The 20,276-nt window shown below is 50.7% G+C and overlaps 1 protein-coding gene and 1 pseudogene across 1 annotated transcript; both read right to left on the bottom strand.

The window, feature by feature from the left end:
- Positions 1-2,400: 2,400 nt before the first annotated feature.
- On the bottom strand, positions 2,401-5,116 carry LOC143666474 (tRNA (cytidine(32)/guanosine(34)-2'-O)-methyltransferase pseudogene; annotated as a pseudogene).
- A 3,534-nt stretch (positions 5,117-8,650) lies between these two features.
- Positions 8,651-15,023, bottom strand: SERPINE1 (serpin family E member 1). Its single transcript, XM_077140842.1, has 9 exons — positions 14,860-15,023; positions 13,958-14,229; positions 13,076-13,309; positions 12,333-12,527; positions 11,579-11,777; positions 10,208-10,308; positions 10,012-10,098; positions 9,406-9,489; positions 8,651-9,089 (listed from the first exon to the last, which is right to left on the bottom strand). The coding sequence occupies exons 2-9, from the start codon at positions 14,226-14,228 to the stop codon at positions 9,052-9,054; spliced, it is 1,209 nt and encodes a 402-aa protein (XP_076996957.1). The 5' UTR covers position 14,229; positions 14,860-15,023; the 3' UTR covers positions 8,651-9,051.
- Between the last annotated feature and the right edge of the window lie 5,253 nt (positions 15,024-20,276).

Here is a 20,276-nt window from a genome sequence, read left to right as displayed (position 1 = left end):
ATCCCTATCAATACGCCAGTAGACTTCTTTGTAGAAATGGAAATTCCAAACCTAAAATTTATATGGTAAAGTAAGGGGCCCCAAATAGCCAAAACCGTCTTGAAAAAGAATGAATTTGGAGGAGTCACACTTCCCAGTCTTAAAGCTAATTACAAAACTACAGTCATCAAAACATCATGGCGCTGGCACAAGGACAGAAATATATACCAATGGAATCAAATTAGGTTCAAAAAGAAACCCTCATATCTATCGTCAATTGATTTTTGACAAGGTTGCTAAGGTCACTCAATGGAAAAAGAACATTTCTTCAACAAATGGTGCTGGGAAAACTGGATATCCATATAGAGAAGAATGAAGTTGGACCCTACTTCACATCTTATACAAAAGTTAACTCAAAATGGGTGAAAGATCTAAATATAAGAACCAAAACTATAAAACTCCTAGAAGAAAACTGGGAGGCATTTTCAGGACCTTGTATTAGGCACTGATTTCTTAGACTTTATACCAAAAGCATGAACAATAAAAGAAAAAAATAGATGAATGAGATTTCATTAAAATTAAAAACCTTTGTGCATCAAAAGACTTAATCATGAAAATAAGAAGACAACCTACACAATAGGAGAAAATATTTGGAACCACATATTGATAAGGGTTTTATATTCAGAATATATAAAGAATTTCTACAACTCAACAGAAAGACAAACAACCCAATTAAATATTAGGCAAAAGATTTGAATAGACATTTCTCTAAGAAGATAAACAAATGACCAAAAATAGTATGAAAAGATGTTCACTGTCATTAGCCATTAGGGAACTGTAAATGAAAACCGCAATGAGATACCGTTTCACACCCACCAGAATGACTACTATTTTAAAAATAGGAAATGAGTGTTGGAGAGGATGTGGAGAAATAGGAAAACCCATTCATTGGTGAGAATGTAAAATGGTGCAACCACTGTGGAAAACATCAGGCAGTTTGTCAGAAATTTAAGTATCAAATTACCATATGACCTGGCAATTCTACTTCTAAGTACATAGCCAAAAGAATTGCAAAGCAGGAACTTGGGCAGGTGTTTTCACACCAGTGTTTCTGACGGCATTAGTCACAATAGCCAAAAGTCGAAAGCAACCCAAGTGTCCTTCAACAGGTGACTGGGTAAAGAAAATGTGCTGTATTCATACAATGGCAGATTACCAGTTGTAAAAAGGAATGAAGTTCTGATACATGTGACAACGGATGAGTGAAATAAGCCAGACACAAGAGAACAAATATTGTATGATCTCACAGATATACAGTTATTACAATAAACAAATCCATTGAGTCATAAGCTAGAATACAGGTTACCGGGGTCTGGATTTGGGGTAGAGAAGGGAAGTTCATCCTTGATTGACACAGAGTTTCTGTTTGGGGTGATGGATGGTGTGCTGGTTTGAAAGGAGGTATGCCCCCTAGAAAAGCCATGTTTTAATCAAAATCCCATTTCATAAAGGTAGACTAATCCCTATTCAACACTGTATGCGTGAAACTGTAATCAGATCATCTCCCTGGATGATGTGATTTAATCAAGAGTGGTTGTTAAACTGGATTAGGTGATGACATGTCTCCATCCATTTGGGTAGGTCTTGATTGGTTTACTGGAGTCCTATAAAAGAGGAAACATTTTGGAGAATGAGAGATTCAGAGAGAGCAGAGCAGAACAACATAGCCACGAGAAGCAGAGTCTACCAGCCAGCGACCTTTGGAGATGAAGAAGGAAAATGCCTCCCGGGGAGCTTCATGAAACAGGAAGCCAGGAGGAGAAGCTAGCAGATGACACCATGTTTGCCATATGCCCTTCCAGATGAGAGAGGAATGCTGACTGTGTTCGCCATGTGCCTTCTCACTTGAGAGAGAAACCCTGAACTTCATCGGCCTTCTTGAACCAAGGGATCTTTCCCTGGATGCCTTAGATTGGACATTTCTATAGACTTGTTTCAATTGGGACATTTTCTTGGCCGTAGAATTGTAAACTGGCAACTTATTAAATTCCCCTCTTTAAAAGCCATTCTGTTTCTGGTTTATTGCATTCCGGCAGCTAGTAAAACTAGAACAGATGGTGGTGATGGAAGCACAACATTGTGAATTTATGTGGTTAAAAGAGGAATTTTAGGTTGTATATATGTTACTAGAATAAAAATTTAAAAAACCCCATAGGTCTGTATAACAACAAACAGTGGACTGTAATGTAAACTATGGCTTATAGTTCATCACAATAATATTATTCCATCAGTTTTTTTTTTTTTTTTTTTTTTTTTTGCAAGGGCAGCACCAGGAATCGAACCTGGGTCTCCAGCATGGCAGGCAATAATCCTGCTGAGCCACGTGGCCCACCCAAATTATTTCATCAGTTTTAGAAAAGTACCATACTAAGCCAAAGTGTTAATAATAGGGAAAATTGCATGTGTAAAGGGAGGTATATGGAAATTCTGGTAGGTTTTTTTTTTTTTTTGCATGATTTTAGTAAACCTACAACTTCTCTATTTAAAAAAGTGTTTTTGAATATAGGAACAGAAAGTAATTGAGGGATGTGCCGATTTGAAAGTATCATGTACCCCAGAAAAGTCATTTGTTAATCCTGATCCAATCTTGTGGAGGCAGCCATTTCTTTGAACCCTGATTAAATATTGCAGGTGGAAACTTTTGATTAATTTATCTCCATGGGGATGTGCTATGCCCATTTGTGGGGGTGCCCCTTTTGATTAGATTGCAATGTGATTCCCCCCCATCCATTCCAGGTGGGTCTAGATTAGTTTACTGGAGTCCTTTAAAAGAGGAAAGATTTTGGAGAGAGCTTAGAGCTGGCAGAGCTGACAGAGAGAGCAGATGTAGATGCCCAGAGAACAGTTGCTTCAAGGAACAGAGACACAGCTGTGTGGTGATGCTTGGAGCCCAGCAGACATTGCCATGAGATGTTAAGCAAGTCAGAACTTGGAGCGCACCAAAGAAACCTGTGCCTGTACCCCAGAAAAGCCATGTCCTTTTTTTTTTTTACAGTAATGCATGCATTTCTTTATTAGTACACCAAATCGCAAGATCTATGATTCAAAGTAGTAACTGTGGACACTATTTCAAGATACCTGTAACAATTGCAATGTGACATAAAAAGTAACCATAATTTGCATTGATGAGAAAGTCACAGGTACCGCTTTTACTGGCATGATTTGTGGCTAGCCTTCATAATAGGGAGTAAAGCTAAATTTCAGTTACATTAGTGAAGATAAAGAGGCAATATTTTTTCCTCCACTAAATTCACAGATACCCTTGCCTTCTACCAAGTTCTGAACTCCTACTTGAGGGGTAAATTAAGGACACCCCTGGGAAAGTTCACTTAGAGGAAAGGCCAGACTTCGGTCTAGAATTTCCACTGCAGTATAGATGGACGTTCTGCAATGTTTGTTTCCTGGTTGCTTCCATGGTGGTTGTAGCAGACTCCCCCGGGGCGTGTCTGCTCAGGCCATGTTGATGAAATAATGGTGCCTGAAAACAAGTTCATCAAGTTCCAGTGTTCCTGATGGCTTCAGAGTTGTAGCAGTTTGGCAGCAAACTTCGTGTGCTAAGGGGAACAATTCGTGTCACTGTCTTCCACCTCAGAGGTCAGCAGAGTGCGGCGCTGTGGGATGTCCACGGGTGGGGGCAGCGTGCCCACTGTGCTGATGGGACAGTCCTGTGGGTGGATTTCCTTGGCCGAGCGCCCCTTCGTCTTCAGCGTGCAGGCCTCCTGGTACGGTGAAGAGATGGGGGGCTGTGTACGTGGGGTGCACTTGTACTCCGAGCCGTCTTCTAGGTCTAGTGGGGAGCTGCAGTCCGAATCATAGGCGTTCAGGTCCCCACAGGTCCCAAACGGTACAGTGATGTGGGTCGGGTCATCCAGCTGGCTGAAATCTGGGTGGTAAGAGAGGTCCAGCAGGGGTTTGGTCGAGTCTGGAACGAAGCCCTCAGGGATGGGATGGAGTCGTAACCCTGACACACAGTGCAGGCCTCAAGGCTAGAGTTCCGGCTGTTCCCGGGCTTGGCACAGACCACCCTGGAGAAGAGGACAGGTAGCTGGCTGCAGACCAGTGTTACATCAAGGCCTCGGAATTTCTTAGCCACAAAGCAGCCTCCAGGCTTCAGAACGTGTGTAGCGATGTTCAGAGCAGCGAAGAGGAGCTGGGCCTGCATGGATTCATTGACATCATGCATCACACACCTCCTGGGGCTGCAGCGTGGCCCTGAAAGTGCTGGATGAGCTCCTGGGCTGCGGACAGCTGGGTGACATCTCCCTGTATCTGTAACCCGCTGCCAGGCCAAAGCCTGCAGGTCCACAGCGACCACATGGCCAGAACCCAAGCTCCCAATTTCCTGGCTCAGTATCCGACTGCAGCTGCCCGGGGTTGCACCCGAGTCAACTGCCCGTGCCACACCTTGGAAAAGTTGGAATTCCTCATCGCGCTGGAGCAGTTTGAAGGCACTGCGGGCATGCCAGCCACTCTCCTTCGCCAGGTGGTAGTAGACATCCTTCCATGTCCGTCCCATCTCATACACTTTGCCCAGGGACCTGCTGACAGAAAGCTTGGCTTACCCAGCGGAGAGGAAAGGGAAGAAGGAGGCTGGTCTGCCAGCAGCCCGAGCCTTGGCGAGAGCGCAAAAGGGTGGGAGATTGGAAGGCTTCAGTTTAGCCTAAAGGCTAAAGCGGCGTGCCATGCCTGGCACCGTGGGACGCCAGGGCCCAGGTAAGATCTGGAACTTACTTGAACGTACAACGTGGGTCCTGTCATCTTGTGCCAACGTGGCTGATCATGCCAAAGCCATGTCCTTTAATCCTCATTCATTATTGCTGGGTGGTATCTTTTTTATTGTTTCCATGAAGGTGTGTCTCCAACCGTTCGAGGTGCGGTTGCTTACTGCTGCCCCTTAAGGGGTAACCATTTTGGAAATAGCTTTTGGAAAAAAGAGCCACCAGAGCCACGAGAGCCACCCGAAACAACAGAGGCAACAGAACGGACAGAGCCACGGGGAAGCCTTGCAGAGAAAGCTAGCAGATCTCCCCACGCGCCATTCTGGCTGAGAGAGAAACCCTGAACATCATCAGCCTTCTTTTTTTTTTTTAACTACAACACAACATTCTTACCATATGATCATTCCAGTCTTGTATATAATCAATAACTCACAATGTCATCACGTAGTTGTATATTATTCATCATGATCATTTCTTGGAACATTTGCATCAATTCAGAAAAAGAAATAGAAAAAAGTTCGTACATGCCATACCCCTTACCCCTCCCTCTCATTGACCACTAGTATTTCCATCTACCTAATATATTTTAGCCTTTGTTTCCCCTATTTTTTTCTATACCCCTTACCACTCGCTTTCATTGATCACTAGCATTTCAATTACTGAATTTATTTTAACATATTTTTCCTATTATTTATTTAGTTTTAATCCATATGTTTTACTCATCTGTTCATAAGGTAGATAAAAGGAGCTTCAGACACGAGTTTTCACAGTCGCATTGCAAAAGCTATATCATTATACAACCATTTTCAAGAAATATGGCTACTGGAACACAGCTGTACAGTTTCAGGCACTTCCCTCCAGCCTCTCCATTATACCTTAACTAAAAAGGTGATATCTGTATAATGTGTAAGAATAACCTCCAGGATAAACTCTCGACTCTGTTTGGAATCTCTCAGCCACTGACACTTTATTTCGTCTCATTTCTCTCTTCTCTCTTTTGATAGAGAAGGTTTTCTCAATCCCTTGGTGCTGAGTTCCAGCTCTTCTAGGATTTCTGTCCCCTGTCGCCAGGGAGGTTTACGCCTCTGGGAGTCATGTCCCATGTAGAGATGGGGAGGGAGGTGATTTTGCTCGTCTTGTTGGTTGAGAGAGAGAGGCCACATCTGAACAACAAAAGAGGTTCTCTGGGGGTGACTCTTAGGCCTAATTTTAAGTAGACTTAGCCTATCCTTTGTGGGGATAAATTTCATCATCATCAGCCTTCTTGAACCAAGGTATCTTTCCCTGGATGCCTTAATTTGGACATTTTCATGACCTTAGAATTGTAAACTTGCAACTTAATAAATTCCTCTTTTTGAAAGCCATTCCTTTTCAGTACATCACATTCCAGCAGCTAGCAAACTAGAACAGAAACCAGGAGATGAGAGCCAGCCCTGAGAAATGAGTGAGGAACCCCCACAGGAACAGAGGCTGAAGGCAATGGAGCCCAGGAGCAAGGGACCAGCAATGCCAGCCATATGACTTCCCTGCTGTCAGACGTGTTCTAGACTCATCGGCCTTCCTTGAATTAAGATATCTTTCCTTGGACGCCTTCATTTGGACATTTTTATAGGCTTAGGACTGTAAACTTGAAATGTATTAAATTCCCTTTTAAAAAAACCATTCCAGTTCTGGTATATCTCATTCTGGCATCATTTAAGAAACTAAAACAAGATGCCCTCTGCCAAGAGCCTTCAAGACATTAGCAGAAGAAAATAAAAGTATATTGAAGTCCTTTTAAGGGAGGATAAAAGTATATACAGTCGGGGCGGGCCACAGTGGCTCAGTGGCAGAGTTCTCGCCTGGGGTGCCGGAGACCTGGGTTCGATTCCCAGCCTGCCCCTGTCAAAGAAAAAAAAAGTATATACGATAAATCCTTGTTTTCAAGGAACCTGATATTTGGATGGGGGCATGGGAGGTAAGATAAACACCCAGACGAAAGGACAAAGATGAATGCAAGCGTTATTACACACCGGGAAAACGGAAAATCACCGTGTCAGGCTGAGAGTGAAGAGTTGGCAAGTCATTGAAATCCCAGGTGAGGAAATGAGACTTGACTTGGGTTTTGAGCGATGGTGGGAGGCGGCAGACACCGAGGGTGAGTGGAAGCAAATGGCCTGAGCAGAGGAGGGAGCTCACAGGGAGAATGGCACGAGCAGGCCCGCATGGCTGGAGGGGAGGATATTTGGGGCACCCTCTTTCCTTTGTAAGGATGTTCTCCCTCCCCGAGGGAGAGTCAAGCCCTACCTCAGCAGGTCTTCGGGTCCAGAGGCCTGATGGCCAGACCCTTCGACCCACACGTGAGTCTCGGGGTGTCTGTGCCTGTTGGTGCATGTTTCAGAAAGATCCCTTCGTCAGAAAGGTCTATGAGCAGACAGATTTTGAGATTTTTATATTGCATAAAACATGGAAGGTAACGGCAGGAACTGTTTTGAAAAAAATTCCTTTTATTACTCACTTAATTAATAATAATATATATATATATTTTTTACATTTTTACTGTTTATATATCAAAAGTGAAAAATCAGACAGACAAACACAATCTCGAGAACATTTGACCCCGCATTTTGCACTCTTATGGGCATTCTGTGTGCTGTCACTGTCCAGTGCATAAAGAAGAAAACCCCAAAAGACCAAAAAAACCTCAAATGATTTTTTTTTTCACAGAAAATAGCACAGTGGGATGATTAGGGGTTCACTCTGTTATCATTTGTTTCACATCTATGTGCAATTCTTCACTAAATTGGTCTTCATGCTATACCCCCTAGCTAACAGGATTTCAAAAAGATTATCTAAATAGGGTAGGACTGAGCTCGATCTCTCTCTCTCTCTCTCTCTCTCTCTCTCTCTCTCTCTCTCTCTCTCTCTCTCTCTCTCTCTCTCTCTCCCCTTCTCTCTCTCTGTGTCTACTGCTCACTCACAGCAGCCGGAAATGACACATTGGCGTGAGTCACCCATGTGGCTGTGAGTCACCCTGTAATTGGGGAAACTTCTTTCCTGGTAAGCCTTACCAGCACCTTGCACTTCTGCTCTTGAGCATATTGAAAAAATGTGAACCCACTCTTGTCCTCACTCTGATCTGTTTCACACCCTCCATTCCCACCCCACCCCACCCCTCCAGACCCCTTTGGTCGCTAGTGGCTGAAGTTGGGTCGTTTTGTTGGGGACGGAGGTGGGGGGCGGTGCGGGGATCAGCGAGCAGAGAGGCTGGGGAAGGCGGGGACGCGCGCGCTTCGGGCTGCCGCAAGGTGGCAGTGTGGGCCCCACCGCGCGGCGCCTGGAGGGCTGTGGCGGTTAGGTGGCCAGGACTCCCCAGGATCAGTGACCACCCCTTCTGGCTCACAGACCACAAAGGAACACACTAAGCAAGTTTAAATAATATGTTTTTCTTGATCGCTCCCCCCTGCAACAGACACATGAGGGCAAAAACGTGATAAATATTCAAGCACATGCCTCGCACGGCTCCCCACCCTGCGTGCACACACACACACACACACACACCAGACTGGGGACAAAGAGCCAGGCATGCATGTGACCTTTCTTTCTCTAGTCCTACAAAGTAAAGTTCGTGGGAAGCAAAAACCTGCTTCGACGAGTAAACAAATCACCTACACTCGGAAATAAAAGATGCACACTGCTTCAGGGAAGGGAGGCGAGCTGGCCAAGTGGGTTGCAGCCCTGGGTGGGCAGGGGTCCTGCCTGTCCCCAGCCCCTCTAATGCTAGGGGAGGGCTTCCAGGACCTGCGTGGACCTCGACACGAAAGGGTGCTTTTTCCGCCGGCCTTTGGCCCCAGGCCAGTCCCCCGAGCAGTGGCAGACAGTGCAAGAGTGACGGCAGCGTGACTGGAACACAAAGCATTTCTGCCAAGTGCACTGAAGCTCCCTGTGCCAGACCCGGGTCTGGGGGCCTGCGCGGGCAGAAGCCGCCGTGCAAATGGTTCTGTGAGTTTCACAGTCTCTCCTGGAGCCCTTCAGGAATCATGCTTCAGAGTTTTCTTTCAGGATCTCCTCTAGGGAGTTTGTTCCACATTTTCTACATTCCTCATTCCTACCCTTTGGGAAGGAGCTTCTGGTAGGAGAGGCTCAGGTTTAGGAGGCAGAGTTGAAAGATTTACCAAAAAAAAAAAAAAAAAGGGTAAATATCTTCTCTTTCTGCAGAAAAATGTCATTAAAATGAAAGTTCTTTTTTTTTTTTCCAGAGCTTCTTTTCGGAAACCTCTCCAATTAGGTCCCAGATGAGGGCTTCTTTCCCCGTTCAGGGCTCCATCACTTGGCCCATGAAAAGGACTGTTCCTGGGGGGAGGAAATCAAATCGGGGCATTGAGAACTGGAAGACATGGGACAGCGCCCGGCAGCTGGTGTTTCCGGATGACCCGAGACGCCGAGGAGGTAAGTGAGCGCTGCGGGGTCAGAGCTGCTTTACCGCGATGGGCCAGCAGAGCCGCGCGGGAGGGAGAGCAGAACCCAGTGGGTACCCGGGGGGGGGGGGGGCAGTTAGGGCTTCTCTGCCCAGAGCCCTCTTGGGGTGCCAGGGGTGTCCCCCTCTGGTCTGGATTGGTGCCCGGGACTGGGAGAAGGGCCAGGTGGGGTGCGGGGGTGCTGGGCTTACCTGAGGGGTTGTGTCGCACCACAAAGAGAAAGGGCCTGTCCATCACGATCTCCTGGGGAGCCATCCGGGCTGAGACCATGATGGCTAGAAGAGAAGAGGGCAGGGGATTAGAGCAGGGGCGCGCCGGCATTGCCCACCCTGGGCCGCTCAGCAGGCGACACCAGCGTGTTCCGGCACACGGCGGGACTGGGGGCTGCTTTCTAGGGAGGTTTGGTGTAGGGAAGTCCCCTGGCTCCTGGGTTCCTCCAGTCGCTGGGATGAGCTCTACCAGCTGTCCAACTGCAAACACCCAGCTGTGCCCACCCTTTCTGGGCTCATCAATAAGTTCCTTGTCCACCATGGGAACAAACAGGACCTTTTGACATTCAGGACACCTCAGAAACCAGGGGGTCAGGGAATAGGGTCCCAGGGAGAGGGGGCCCATTTTCTAGGCCAAGAGACAGAAGTGGGGGCAGGGCCAGCAGGGTGCTGTCTTGCCCTGGGTTGGAGACCAGTTATACCGAAGGACGAGGGAGGCCCCAGGCAGCGGCCCCTTTGGGAAGCCCTGGGCTGAGACTGGGAGCCTGGTGGGGTGGGGGACCAGGGTCTCAGGTAAGCAGGACTCACCTGTGGACGAGGACGCCACCGTGCCACTCTCATTCACCTCGATCTTCACTTTTTGCAATGCCTGTGACACGTAGAGAGACTCTTGATCTGAAACAGAGGTGGATGCAGGGCTGATCAGCCGCTGGGCTCGGGCAGGAGCCAGCTTTGTCGCCTTGGGGCCCCACGATCCGCTGGAAGTGGACGGAAAATCTCTCACCTGAAAGACTCGTGAAGTCCGCCTGGCCCGGCCTGAACATGTCGGTTAACCCCAAGTTTTCCAGGGGCCTCCTGAGGTCAATTTCACTCTCCAGGGAGAACCTACGGGAAAGAATAGGGTACGGCTCAGCCTCGGCCCCCTCCTGCTGCAGCACCCGTTTCCCCTGCCAGGGACCCCCCTGTCCCCACCAGGTATCCCCACTGGCAGACTGCCAGGATGGGACTGGACACGAGAGGTGCAGAGGGCGCCTCTTTGAAATCTGTTGGCAATGTCTCTCTCGTTGCCGGTGGTTTCTAATATTCATGAACATTCTTTTCACTCTCCCCACGCCCTCAAACATCTGACTAATTACTTTCTTCAAATAAGGCAGTAGTTTCAGCATAATTTTATCCAGCCTGGCTGGGGGGCCCCAAGACGACAAAGCCTCCTGCGAGGACATTTGAACAAAGTTCTGCTCTGTAGATTGAATTTCTGAAAGTCAGCCTGAAAAGGGCTCACGCAGAGAGGCTTCGCACCTCCTCTGCTTCCCACCAGGGGATGGCTAATTACCTCGGTTTGTATTAGGGAGAGAGAAAGAAAAACCTAACCCGATAAATTCTCTTTCTCCAAGAAATTGAGGGTAAAGAAGATAAGAAGTTGCCCTACAATTCTGGAATTACCCCAGCCTCAGCATTCCCCACCCCTTGCGTCCTCCTGCAGAAGGATTTTTAAAAATCTGCTCCGAATATCTTTTTCTGGAGTGATGCAAATGTTCTAAAAATGATCATGGTGATGAATACACAACTATGTGATGATATCGTGAGCCATTGATTGTACACCAGGTATAGACTCTATGTGTGTGAAGATTTGTCAATAAAAACCTTTTCTAAAAAAATCTGCCCCGAGGCCATTGAAACCTTAGCTAGAAGCTGTGGTTCAGGGCTGTGCCACCACAGAAGTGATTCCTTTTGTTCCCACCGTGTGGGTGGTGACCTGAGGAAATGGGGAACGGGAGTGAGGGACGTTCAGGAAAGTTTACAGCAGTTTAGCCCTCTGCCTCCGGTTTAGCCCTCTGCCTCCGTCTTTTCCCTGGTTCTGCTTTTGGCTGGCATTTGCTGGGTGCTCTAGGGGGTGGGGAAAGTGGGGGCATGGTCTTGGGAACACTTGCCCTTGCCCTACAGAAGGAGGGGCTGCTGAGAGGCGTCTTAATCAAACCCAGGTCACACAGTTTCCCATCAGCCTCCCACACATGTTCTGTGCTGCCAGCGCTGCAGATCTGAGAATGAAAAGCTCACCATTGGGGTGGCGCTTTCAGGAACCAGGAAAGAGGAGAGGAAGGGGGGGTGGTGGTTAGGGCATTGGCAAGTGTGGCAGGAACAGGGGGTGGCTTACTTGGGCAGCACCAGGAGGCGGGGCAGTCTCGTCATGTTTCCTTTCCACTGGCTGATGAGCTGCTCATCCAGAACGGTGGAGATCGCAGAGAGAGGCACCTCTTTTTCATAGGGAGCAGCAATGAACATGCTGAGGGTGTCTCCGTGGTAGGGCAGTTCCAGGATATCGTAGTAATGGCCATCGGGGGTGGAAAACTCAGCTGTGAAGACATGAAGGCAGCATATTGGAAAATGGCCACAGTCCAGTTGAGTCCAACCAAACCCTGGGGTTCAACTAGCTCTCCTGTTGTCTCCATTCTTTCTGGAAACAAAGCTCTCCATCCTGACTGCTGAGGCTCCCCGATTCATTGCTTTTATTTCCGTTTCCCTTTTCTTCTGCTGATTCACAGCCCCTCCTGGTTTCTCTGTATCTTTTTGGTTTGCTTTACTTCCATGCCCCCTCCCTGACACCTAGCCACAAATTCATTCCACTTCTCACTTCCTTTGTCTCAACATCCCCCAGCAAGATTTGTTGGCCCAGGTCGCCACTCTAGAAGCATATGTGGATGGGAGAGAGTGGTCAAGGGGTCAAAGGTGGGCCTGTGGGGATTTCGGGATGTCATCTTGCATGAGCTAAGTCTGCTGTCTTTTGCTCCAGTTACTCCAGGATCTCCGGTTGGGAAATCCCTGTTGAAGTTGGACTGCATTCGAGGGCTTCTCCTCCAGAGGGAGATCCGGGGGGTCTGTGGGCATGGGGGAGGGCATCTTGCACTTACTGTAGTTGAACTTGCTGGTTTGGGCCATCATGGGCACAGAGACGGTGCTGCCATCGGACTTGTAGAAGAGGCGGGGGTGGGTGCTGGAGTCTGGGAAGGGCATTTTCCACTGGCCGTTGAAGTAGAGGGCGTTCACCAGCACCAGGCGGGTCAGCTGGTCCACTGTCCCTTCGCCAAGTAAGTCGCTGATCATGCCTATGGGAAAGCCAGGTGTTGAATAACCTGGAATTCTCTTAGAGGGTTCCCTTTGGCTCCCAGTTCTCTGATGGACGGGTGTTAAAGGCATCCAGGAAGATGGACTGACTCCGGGCTTCAATGAACCACTCCAGCTGCCTTCAAGGGGTTCCACCTTCCTAAGAGGCTCAGAGAGTCTTCCAGCTCACGACTCTCTTGGACCTGGGGTCCTGCCCAGCGTCAGACTCCGAAACTTAAGTCTTCCTTTAAGTCCCCCCTTGCTTTGCCCTCTATGCTGCATATCTTGAAGACCCGTGTGTGTTCCTTGTCATGGTCATTGCTGTTTTATTCAATCTCACGACACTTTTTTAGGGAGCCCTTTAGGGTTGTTTCACAAAGGGGCCTGATTATGGAGAACACTAGCTATTATGCTTTGGTTCTTACAGCATCTGACCTCTGTCCCCAGGGAAGCGAATGCCAAAAGGGAGAGTTGACTCTCCTTGGCTGGCTTTCCAAATCCCCTTTGCCTGCAAGTCCCTGGCACGGGCTTCCTGCTGCAGCCTGCTCACCTTTCGTGTTGGTCTTCACCCAGTCGTTGATGATGAACCTGGCTCTCTCCTCCTCCGAGAAGTCCACCTGCTTGACCGTGCTGTGGAACAACCTGAAGAAGTGGGGCATGAAGCCCTGGACCAGCTTCAGATCCCGCTGAACGAAGATGGCGTCTGCCGTGCTGATCTCGTCCTTGTTCCACGGCCCCATGAGTGATTTGTGCAGCTGACGGAGGGCGGGGGCGATGCCTTTCTCTGCACCGAGGAAAGGACACTGAGGCTCAGCTGGAGCTCGGGGCTCCCGCTTCCCCCCATGAGACGCCCCAACCCTGCCCAGATGGGTGGGGGCAGGGGAGTCTCTTTCTCTCCCAGGGTTGTCTGGGCAGAAATTTCCATTCTGAACCTTCATCTCTTCTCTGCACCCCCCTTCTTGTGCCCCAAAGTTTGTCACGTTCTAACCCTTCCTCGGGGTCAGAATATTCTTCTCTGCTCTTAAATTTTGAGCTGTAATTTTTTTTTATAATAATAGCTATATTAAGCATTTCACATACATAAGTGTATCTGATTAGTAGAGCAGCCCTACGTGGTAGGTACTTTTATTTTATCCCCATTTTGTAGATGAGGAAACTGAGGTTTAGAGAGGTCGAGTGCCTTGCCAAAGGTCACACAGTTAAGAAGTGGTAAGACATGACTGCTTTACACAGTGTAGGGCCAAGCAGTGCAGGGGGTGGTGGGAGGGCAATGAGCAGTGCCCGTGTCGTCGCAGGGCATGCATTAGTGTGGCCAAACTGGAGCCAGCCTTTTCGCGGCTCTGGGGGTGGGGGTGGGGAGCCTCTGCCTCTGGTGGCTGAGACCCCCGCCCTGCAAGGATGGCATGTCTCCCTGCTCTGCCCCATCTCTCACCGTGGATCTGGAATTGCATCGCTGCCTGGATCTGCTGCCGGGTGTCTCCTCCTGCCGCCAGCTGCAACATGGCCAGCACAGAAGCCACCCCATAGGGTGAGAAAACCACATTGCGGTCCTCAGAAGCCTGCAGCACCTGCTGGAATACCTTCACCCCGAAGTCTGCGAACAGCTGGGAGGCCTGGGATCGGTGAGGGTGCAAGGCGGATCCTTCCCCGAAGATGAAAGCCAGGCCCAGGGCGAGGCAGGCAAAGGCTGGAGACGTCTGCATCCTAGAGCAAGGCAGAAGGGACCTAATGGGGCAGTGTTCTTGGAAGATGGGTAAATGGAATGGGGACCTGGCACCCCAGCCAAGGGCCAGGGCTTCCCTGCCCTGCTGCTCCCAGCTGACAGTTGCCCTCCAGGGCAAGGTTCCTTAAGAAGGTGTGGGAGCCCTGCCCACTGTCTCAGGCTGATTCTTCGCCCGCTAGGCCTTTCTTCACCTGTGAGCTTGGCACTCGGTGCCACCATCCTGCCCCCTCCCTCCCCCCCCAACTCTGGGCTCTGAAAGTACAAATCATAGTAACGTCTTGGACTTTCATGATGCATTTTCATTCTCTTTTAATGCTTTCACAACTCTTGTTTCACTCTGGCGAGCAGGGAGGATGCAGCCCATGCCTAAGGCTGGAAGGAGGACCTGTGTGGTTGAGAGGGACAGCGCTCCTGGTTGTTGCTTCTGGGTGATGGGGCTGTTGCGGGGGGGGGGGGGGGGCCTGGCCAGCTTCCCGGCCCCCCTGAGATCAGGGTCGTGGTGGGAAGACAGAGGAAAGGTGGGGATGGTGGGCCGAGGAGATCATGGGGAAGGAGCCCCCCTCCGCAGTGAGTCCGAGATAAGAATTGGAGGCAGTTTGCTTTCTTCTTACCTGAAGTTCTCACAAGTCTCTTGAGGCTGTCAGTTTGTCCTGCTGCGGCTCCTGCCCTGTGGCGCTTCTACTCTGGATTTGGGGGTGCCGTCTGCTGGACAAGGGACGGGACTCTGGCAGTCGTTCTTGACCCTGCAGCCAGCTGCAGCTGTGCTCCTCTGGCTGCCGCCTCCCCTTTATACAAGATGTGGGCAGGAAATCGATGAACTCATGTCCCAGCCCCACCCACATTCTGGCTCAGGAAGTGTCTGAACAGCCAGCCAGGCCCCTCAGCCCCTCCTTCTGCAGGGCTTGCCGAGGCATGTGTGTGTGTGCGTGTGTGTGTGTGTGTGCAAGAGGGCCCAGGAGAAATTGAGCAAACCCTGATTGTCGTGGCCCCAGGGCCTCCCTTGGCTCTGCCACCCTCTGCCTTTGTCCCTCTGTCTTTTGATGTGGCAGCAGGACCCGGCAGTGCCAGATAGCCAGAACGCCCAGTGTTGGGAAGCACCTTCCCCAGTGTCAGGTGGGGGAGAAACCATTTAATCCCCCCTCTTTCCCTTTGGAGAAGTGCATGACAGCAGAGTCATCAAAGAAGCCTTTGAGCCTGCAGACGTGTTTCCTTCCTTGCTCTCTGTGCCATGCCAGCATCCAGGAAAGAACAGCCCTTCCCCCTCCTGGCCTCGTCCCAGCGGCCAGAGGGCATGTAAACACCGCGCTGGGCGTCTGGGTTTTGATATGTCTGGCTCAGGACGTTGGCCGGGGGTCTCCCTTTCTGCCATGTGCCTGCCTGTCCCCCGACCCCCGATGATACGGGGCTACTACCCCCCACATATCCAGAGTATCTTTGTGTCAATAACCCCGTCTGGGTGGGGTTGGAGGTGTGCTGGGTGGGGCTCTAAAGGCTGGAAAACACCTGAGGTTACCAGGCAGTGCAGCACAGGCAAGGAATTTGGGATCCGATGTGAAGTTTCTCCGAGCGGCCAGCTGGGACGGGACAGGAGTTGGTCTTATCCTTTCCCTCTAGGCACAGACATTTGGAGCCGCTGGGCTAGGAGCTGGAGTGGAAGAGGCAATTCAGGGCAGGTTTGCAGGTTGGGGGGCACCAGGAGTTAGGAGTGGAGGGTGACTGAGGAATTCTGAAGCAAAGGCTGGAGGCTGCAGGACTGGACTAAAGCGTTTGGGATTTGACTTGTGGTCTGGATGTCGTGGAGGGGTGGCTGGGCCGGTGCCAGAGGGGGTCGTGCCGGGGATGTGGTCCACTTGACCTCGGGGCCCACACGCTGTCTGGCTGTGTGGGTTGGGGTCTTCGGCTGGGAGAGCCCATAGCAACAGCTGACAGCAGACTCACAGGAAGTGCACGTGGGTGGATGTGTCGGGATATTTGTTTTGGATTTTGTCAGTAAACAGATACTAAGGGCAACCGCGACTGCATAGGGTTCCCGTTTCTACCCCACCTCAGCTTTTGTTTTTCCGGTTGCCCCTGGGAGTGAAGTGAGGGTGTGGGTGGCAGGGAAATAAGGGGAAACCTCGCTTGGAAAGTTAGGATCACGACAGGTGACGGAGCAGTTCCTGTGTTTATGTCTCTTTTCTCCTCTTGATTGTGGTTTGGGTTGCCCGAGAGGGCGGTTAGCGGAGAGAAGGAAGCAATTAACCCCGACTTCTAGGATGGGGAAGACAGAATTCTAGCCCCAAACCCGGGTCCTGTCACCCCAAATGCCCCCAGGACTTTGCTCTGTCCCTAGGGGTTATAGGGGGGCAGGAATCTGGGGGTCTGGGTGGGGTGGGCCAGGTCTCAAGAGGGTGCCCCAAGCTCTCACCACCTTGGCCAAGCCACCATCCCTTCCTTGACTTGCTCTTCCAGGAGCCTCAGCCATAAAAGCCAGACTGGTTTTTGTGTGCAGCCCGGGCCATGCCAGGCCAGTGACCGCTTCCGTCCTGCTTGTGGAACCGGTGGGTGGCCCTGCCGCTACCCTAGAAAAGACACTTGGTGTCTGGGCACAGGAGGGTCTCGACGTTCTGGCTGGAGCGAGCGGGATGGGAGAACTCAGCCCCATGCGAGGGGGTCTTTCTCCAGACTGGAGGGAACCTGTGGGCAGGCGGCACAAGGGTGTACGGGGAGCTGTGCTGACACCTGGTGTAACTGGCTCCTCAGCTGAATTTCTGATTTTTTTCCTTGGACTCTGGGCAAGCGGGGGCTGCCCAGATGATCTAGCATCTTGACCTCGCAGCTCCCGTCTGTGCGCATGGCCTCGCCCCCACCTCGTCTGCCCCTCTGGAGACCAGACCTTCCTCCCATCTGGGCGCAGCTGGGTGGGTGCTCGGGCTGGTTACCCGCTGATCCCCAGCAGACCTCACTGTGCCACCCTTCTGGGAATCCGGCCTGACTCAAGGAGCTGTCACTTTCCCTCCTTCCCCTGAACCCCAAACCAGTGGCCTCGGCCCAATCCTCTCCTTGGCCCTAGGGGTCAAACAGGGAAAGGGAAAAGTCCCTGCTGTTGAAACATCTAGATCTCTGGTTCCCGGAGTGTCAGAGATAAGAGAGTGAGTTATAGGGCTGTGGATTTCTGGGGGAAGTTCCAGTTCCAGACAACTGGGAATGTTGTCTCCATCTGTGCCCCCCCAGGTGGGTGGTGACTACTGCAGATTCACACTTCCGTGTCGGCCCTGCCCCCGCGCCATGGCGCCCCGGGGAGGCCCTGCTTCGGCTGAGTCTTTCAACACCCAGGTCTCCCCTTCTCCTCTTCCTCTCTTGCCCCCGAATTGCCCTGTGCCCGCCGCCTGCCCTTCCTCTTTTCCTCCACCAGCACCAGCACCGCTCTCATTTTCCCTTTCCCTTTCTCTCCCCGGGACTCTCTCTTCTCCGTCTCCATTTCCCTTTGGTTCTCGATTCATCACCCATTCCTTCTCTCCTGTTCCCCTTTGGCGAGATCTTTCCCCCTTTTTCACTCTCCCTTTTCCGCTCTCTCTGACTCAGTCCCTCTTTCCTTCTCCTCCTATCTTCCAGAAACCCTTTTACAGTCAAATGTTCTGCTCCTGGACCTTCCTGTGGGGGAAGAGAGCCCTGTCTCTGATTAGTTACGCAGGCTCCTTGGAATGTTGGAAAAGGCTTCTGATTCTTGGTGATTTCACTGGGAGAACCGGGGGTGGGCTGGCGGTGGTGGTGGGGGGTGTCTTGCTAACTCATAGCACTATTTCTGGCCTGCTCTCCAAACAACATGTCACCAAAAATAGCTTTTGTTTGGATTTGACTCTTTCTCCTGCTCCTGTTGTAGGAGTGAGGCCAAAGCGGAGGGGTGGGGAGGGTGGGCTCTGTACCCCAGCCCCTTTTCATTCGCAACTCTGGCCCTGGGACAGGCCAATTAGGAGGCCCCAGCCTGTCCCATTCCCTTGCTTGGACTGGCTCCAGCCCCGACCTTGCCCACCGTAAACCCTTCTCCTTTCTGCCTCTTGCCAGCCATGTCTGCTTCAATGCCCGTGCCCTTAACACCTGCACCCCAGGGGCGGAGCCCTCGCTTGTCCTGTGCGCTTGTTTTTCCTCTTCAAGTATATCAGAGAGTCTCAGATGCAGAGGAGCTCTGACAATCATTCACTTAATTGGCAACCCTCTTAATGTACAGGTGAGAGAACATCAGGTCCAGAGAGGCTTGGGGACGCTTTTAAGGTCACCTGGTGAGCGTGCCCCAAGCAGGAAAAAACGTGGTCATTGGACCAGAGACCCGGCTTCAAGCCAGGGACCTGGTACTTGTTGAAAAGAGGCCTTTGGAGCCTCCGTTTTCTTACTTATAAAAGGTGATCGTGATTCCCATCTTTCGGAGTCCTTCTGAAGACTAAATCGAAATAGCATCTGTAAAGTAACTGCACATTCCAGGCTCTCAATTTCCCGGTTAGGGCAGCGCGGGAATGGGCACCCAGGCCATCTGAGCTGTTAATTTTGGTGGACCGCCAGCTCCTGGAGGGAGGGGGTTTTAGGCTTTCTTTTCTACTGCCCCTGGTGATTAGTGGGTGTTGGTATTAGATGCTTTCCTCAAAGACAGGCGGCTGGTGACTCGAGAGAATGGCGCCAGGCCTGCCTGTTCCCTCCTGCAGGCCAACCTTGCAGGTTTTTTGGTCCTGGAGAAGAGGCTCTTCTCCAGGCTGAGGGATCTGATGCAGGACCACTGACAAGGTGTCACCATCCTGCTCCCTCAGCCCTACCAGGAAGGAGGGGGATTTGTTTTGCAAACTGATGATCGAAAACAGAGCTGATCCTCACCTCCAGTTCCCATCTGGGCCTTTTTAACCCGTTCTCTGCAGCCCACATCACCTATTTGTGGCGCTTCCCCACACCCTAGAACACTTGAGCCACTTCAATGCATTTGCGCCTCTGCTTGTTTCAGAGTCCTTGCAGGTCTTAAACGTACTGCGGCTGCCCACTGTCTCCTCATCTCCTGGGGGCATCTAGTGCTGGGCCTTGCAGACACCTCACAGGCCCAGGCGAGAATGAGAGGCACGTGACCAGCCACCGAGGGCTGCAAGGGTACACCGTCTCAGGGGCAGATACAATCACAGACCTGAAAGCCACCCTTAGCATGTTCCCTCTCTCCACGTCTTTTTTTTTATTTTATTTTTTAGAGTAGTTCCATGTTCACGGAAAAATCATGCAGAAAATACAGAATTCCCATAAGCCCCTTAAGCCCCCAGGTCTCCCCAGCTTTCCCTATTATGAGCATTTTGCATTAGTGCAGTACGTGTCTTGTCATCAATGAGCCCAGATTATTATTATTGCATGTATATCTTACATCAGGGTTTGCTCTTGGTGCTGCCTGGTTCTATGCCGCTGGTTTTGAGTTCTTTTTGTGGTAATGTACAGACAGCATAAGGTTTCCCATGTCCACCACTTTGCAGTATCCCTCCACTTCTATTTTTTTTACCCGCATATCTGGAATGTCTAACTCTGATTCACCTTCTAGCTTTCATCCTTACGGTGACTTGTTTCTCATTCCCTAGGTTCCTGAGGCTCCCTCTCCCTCCGAGCTTCTGGGCACATCCTGTTTTTGTTTTTCACTCGGGCTGTTGTGTGAATCTTGGCTTCCCTAAAATGGCCAAATACGTATGGACAATCGGAGCTCGGCGGTGTGATATAAGAACCATAAGCTTCGCCCTTTCCCGACCGTGCAGTCTTATTGGCGACACACAAGGCAGTAACAAGCTAAAAATCAAAAGCAGTCTCTTGTGCCAAGGCTAAGGTCAAAGGTTAGAGATGGGGAGCTCGTATAAGCTCAATGCAGAGGGCAGGGGAAGGGTGCTAGATGATGAGGGGGGTGGGGAAGGCTTCAGCTGGGACTGAATGGACGGGGTGGGCTGGGGAGGCACCGAGCTCTAGGAAAGAGAAGAACGTGTTCCCATGCACTCGCCACGCCTTCATCTCTCGGGAACAATCTGTTCCCTTCCTGGCTGAG

Source organism: Tamandua tetradactyla, chromosome 23, assembly GCF_023851605.1.
Source record: "Tamandua tetradactyla isolate mTamTet1 chromosome 23, mTamTet1.pri, whole genome shotgun sequence".
NCBI lineage: Eukaryota > Metazoa > Chordata > Mammalia > Pilosa > Myrmecophagidae > Tamandua > Tamandua tetradactyla.
The sequence above is the reverse complement of the archived record's forward strand: the minus strand, read 5'-3'. Positions and strand labels throughout refer to the sequence as shown.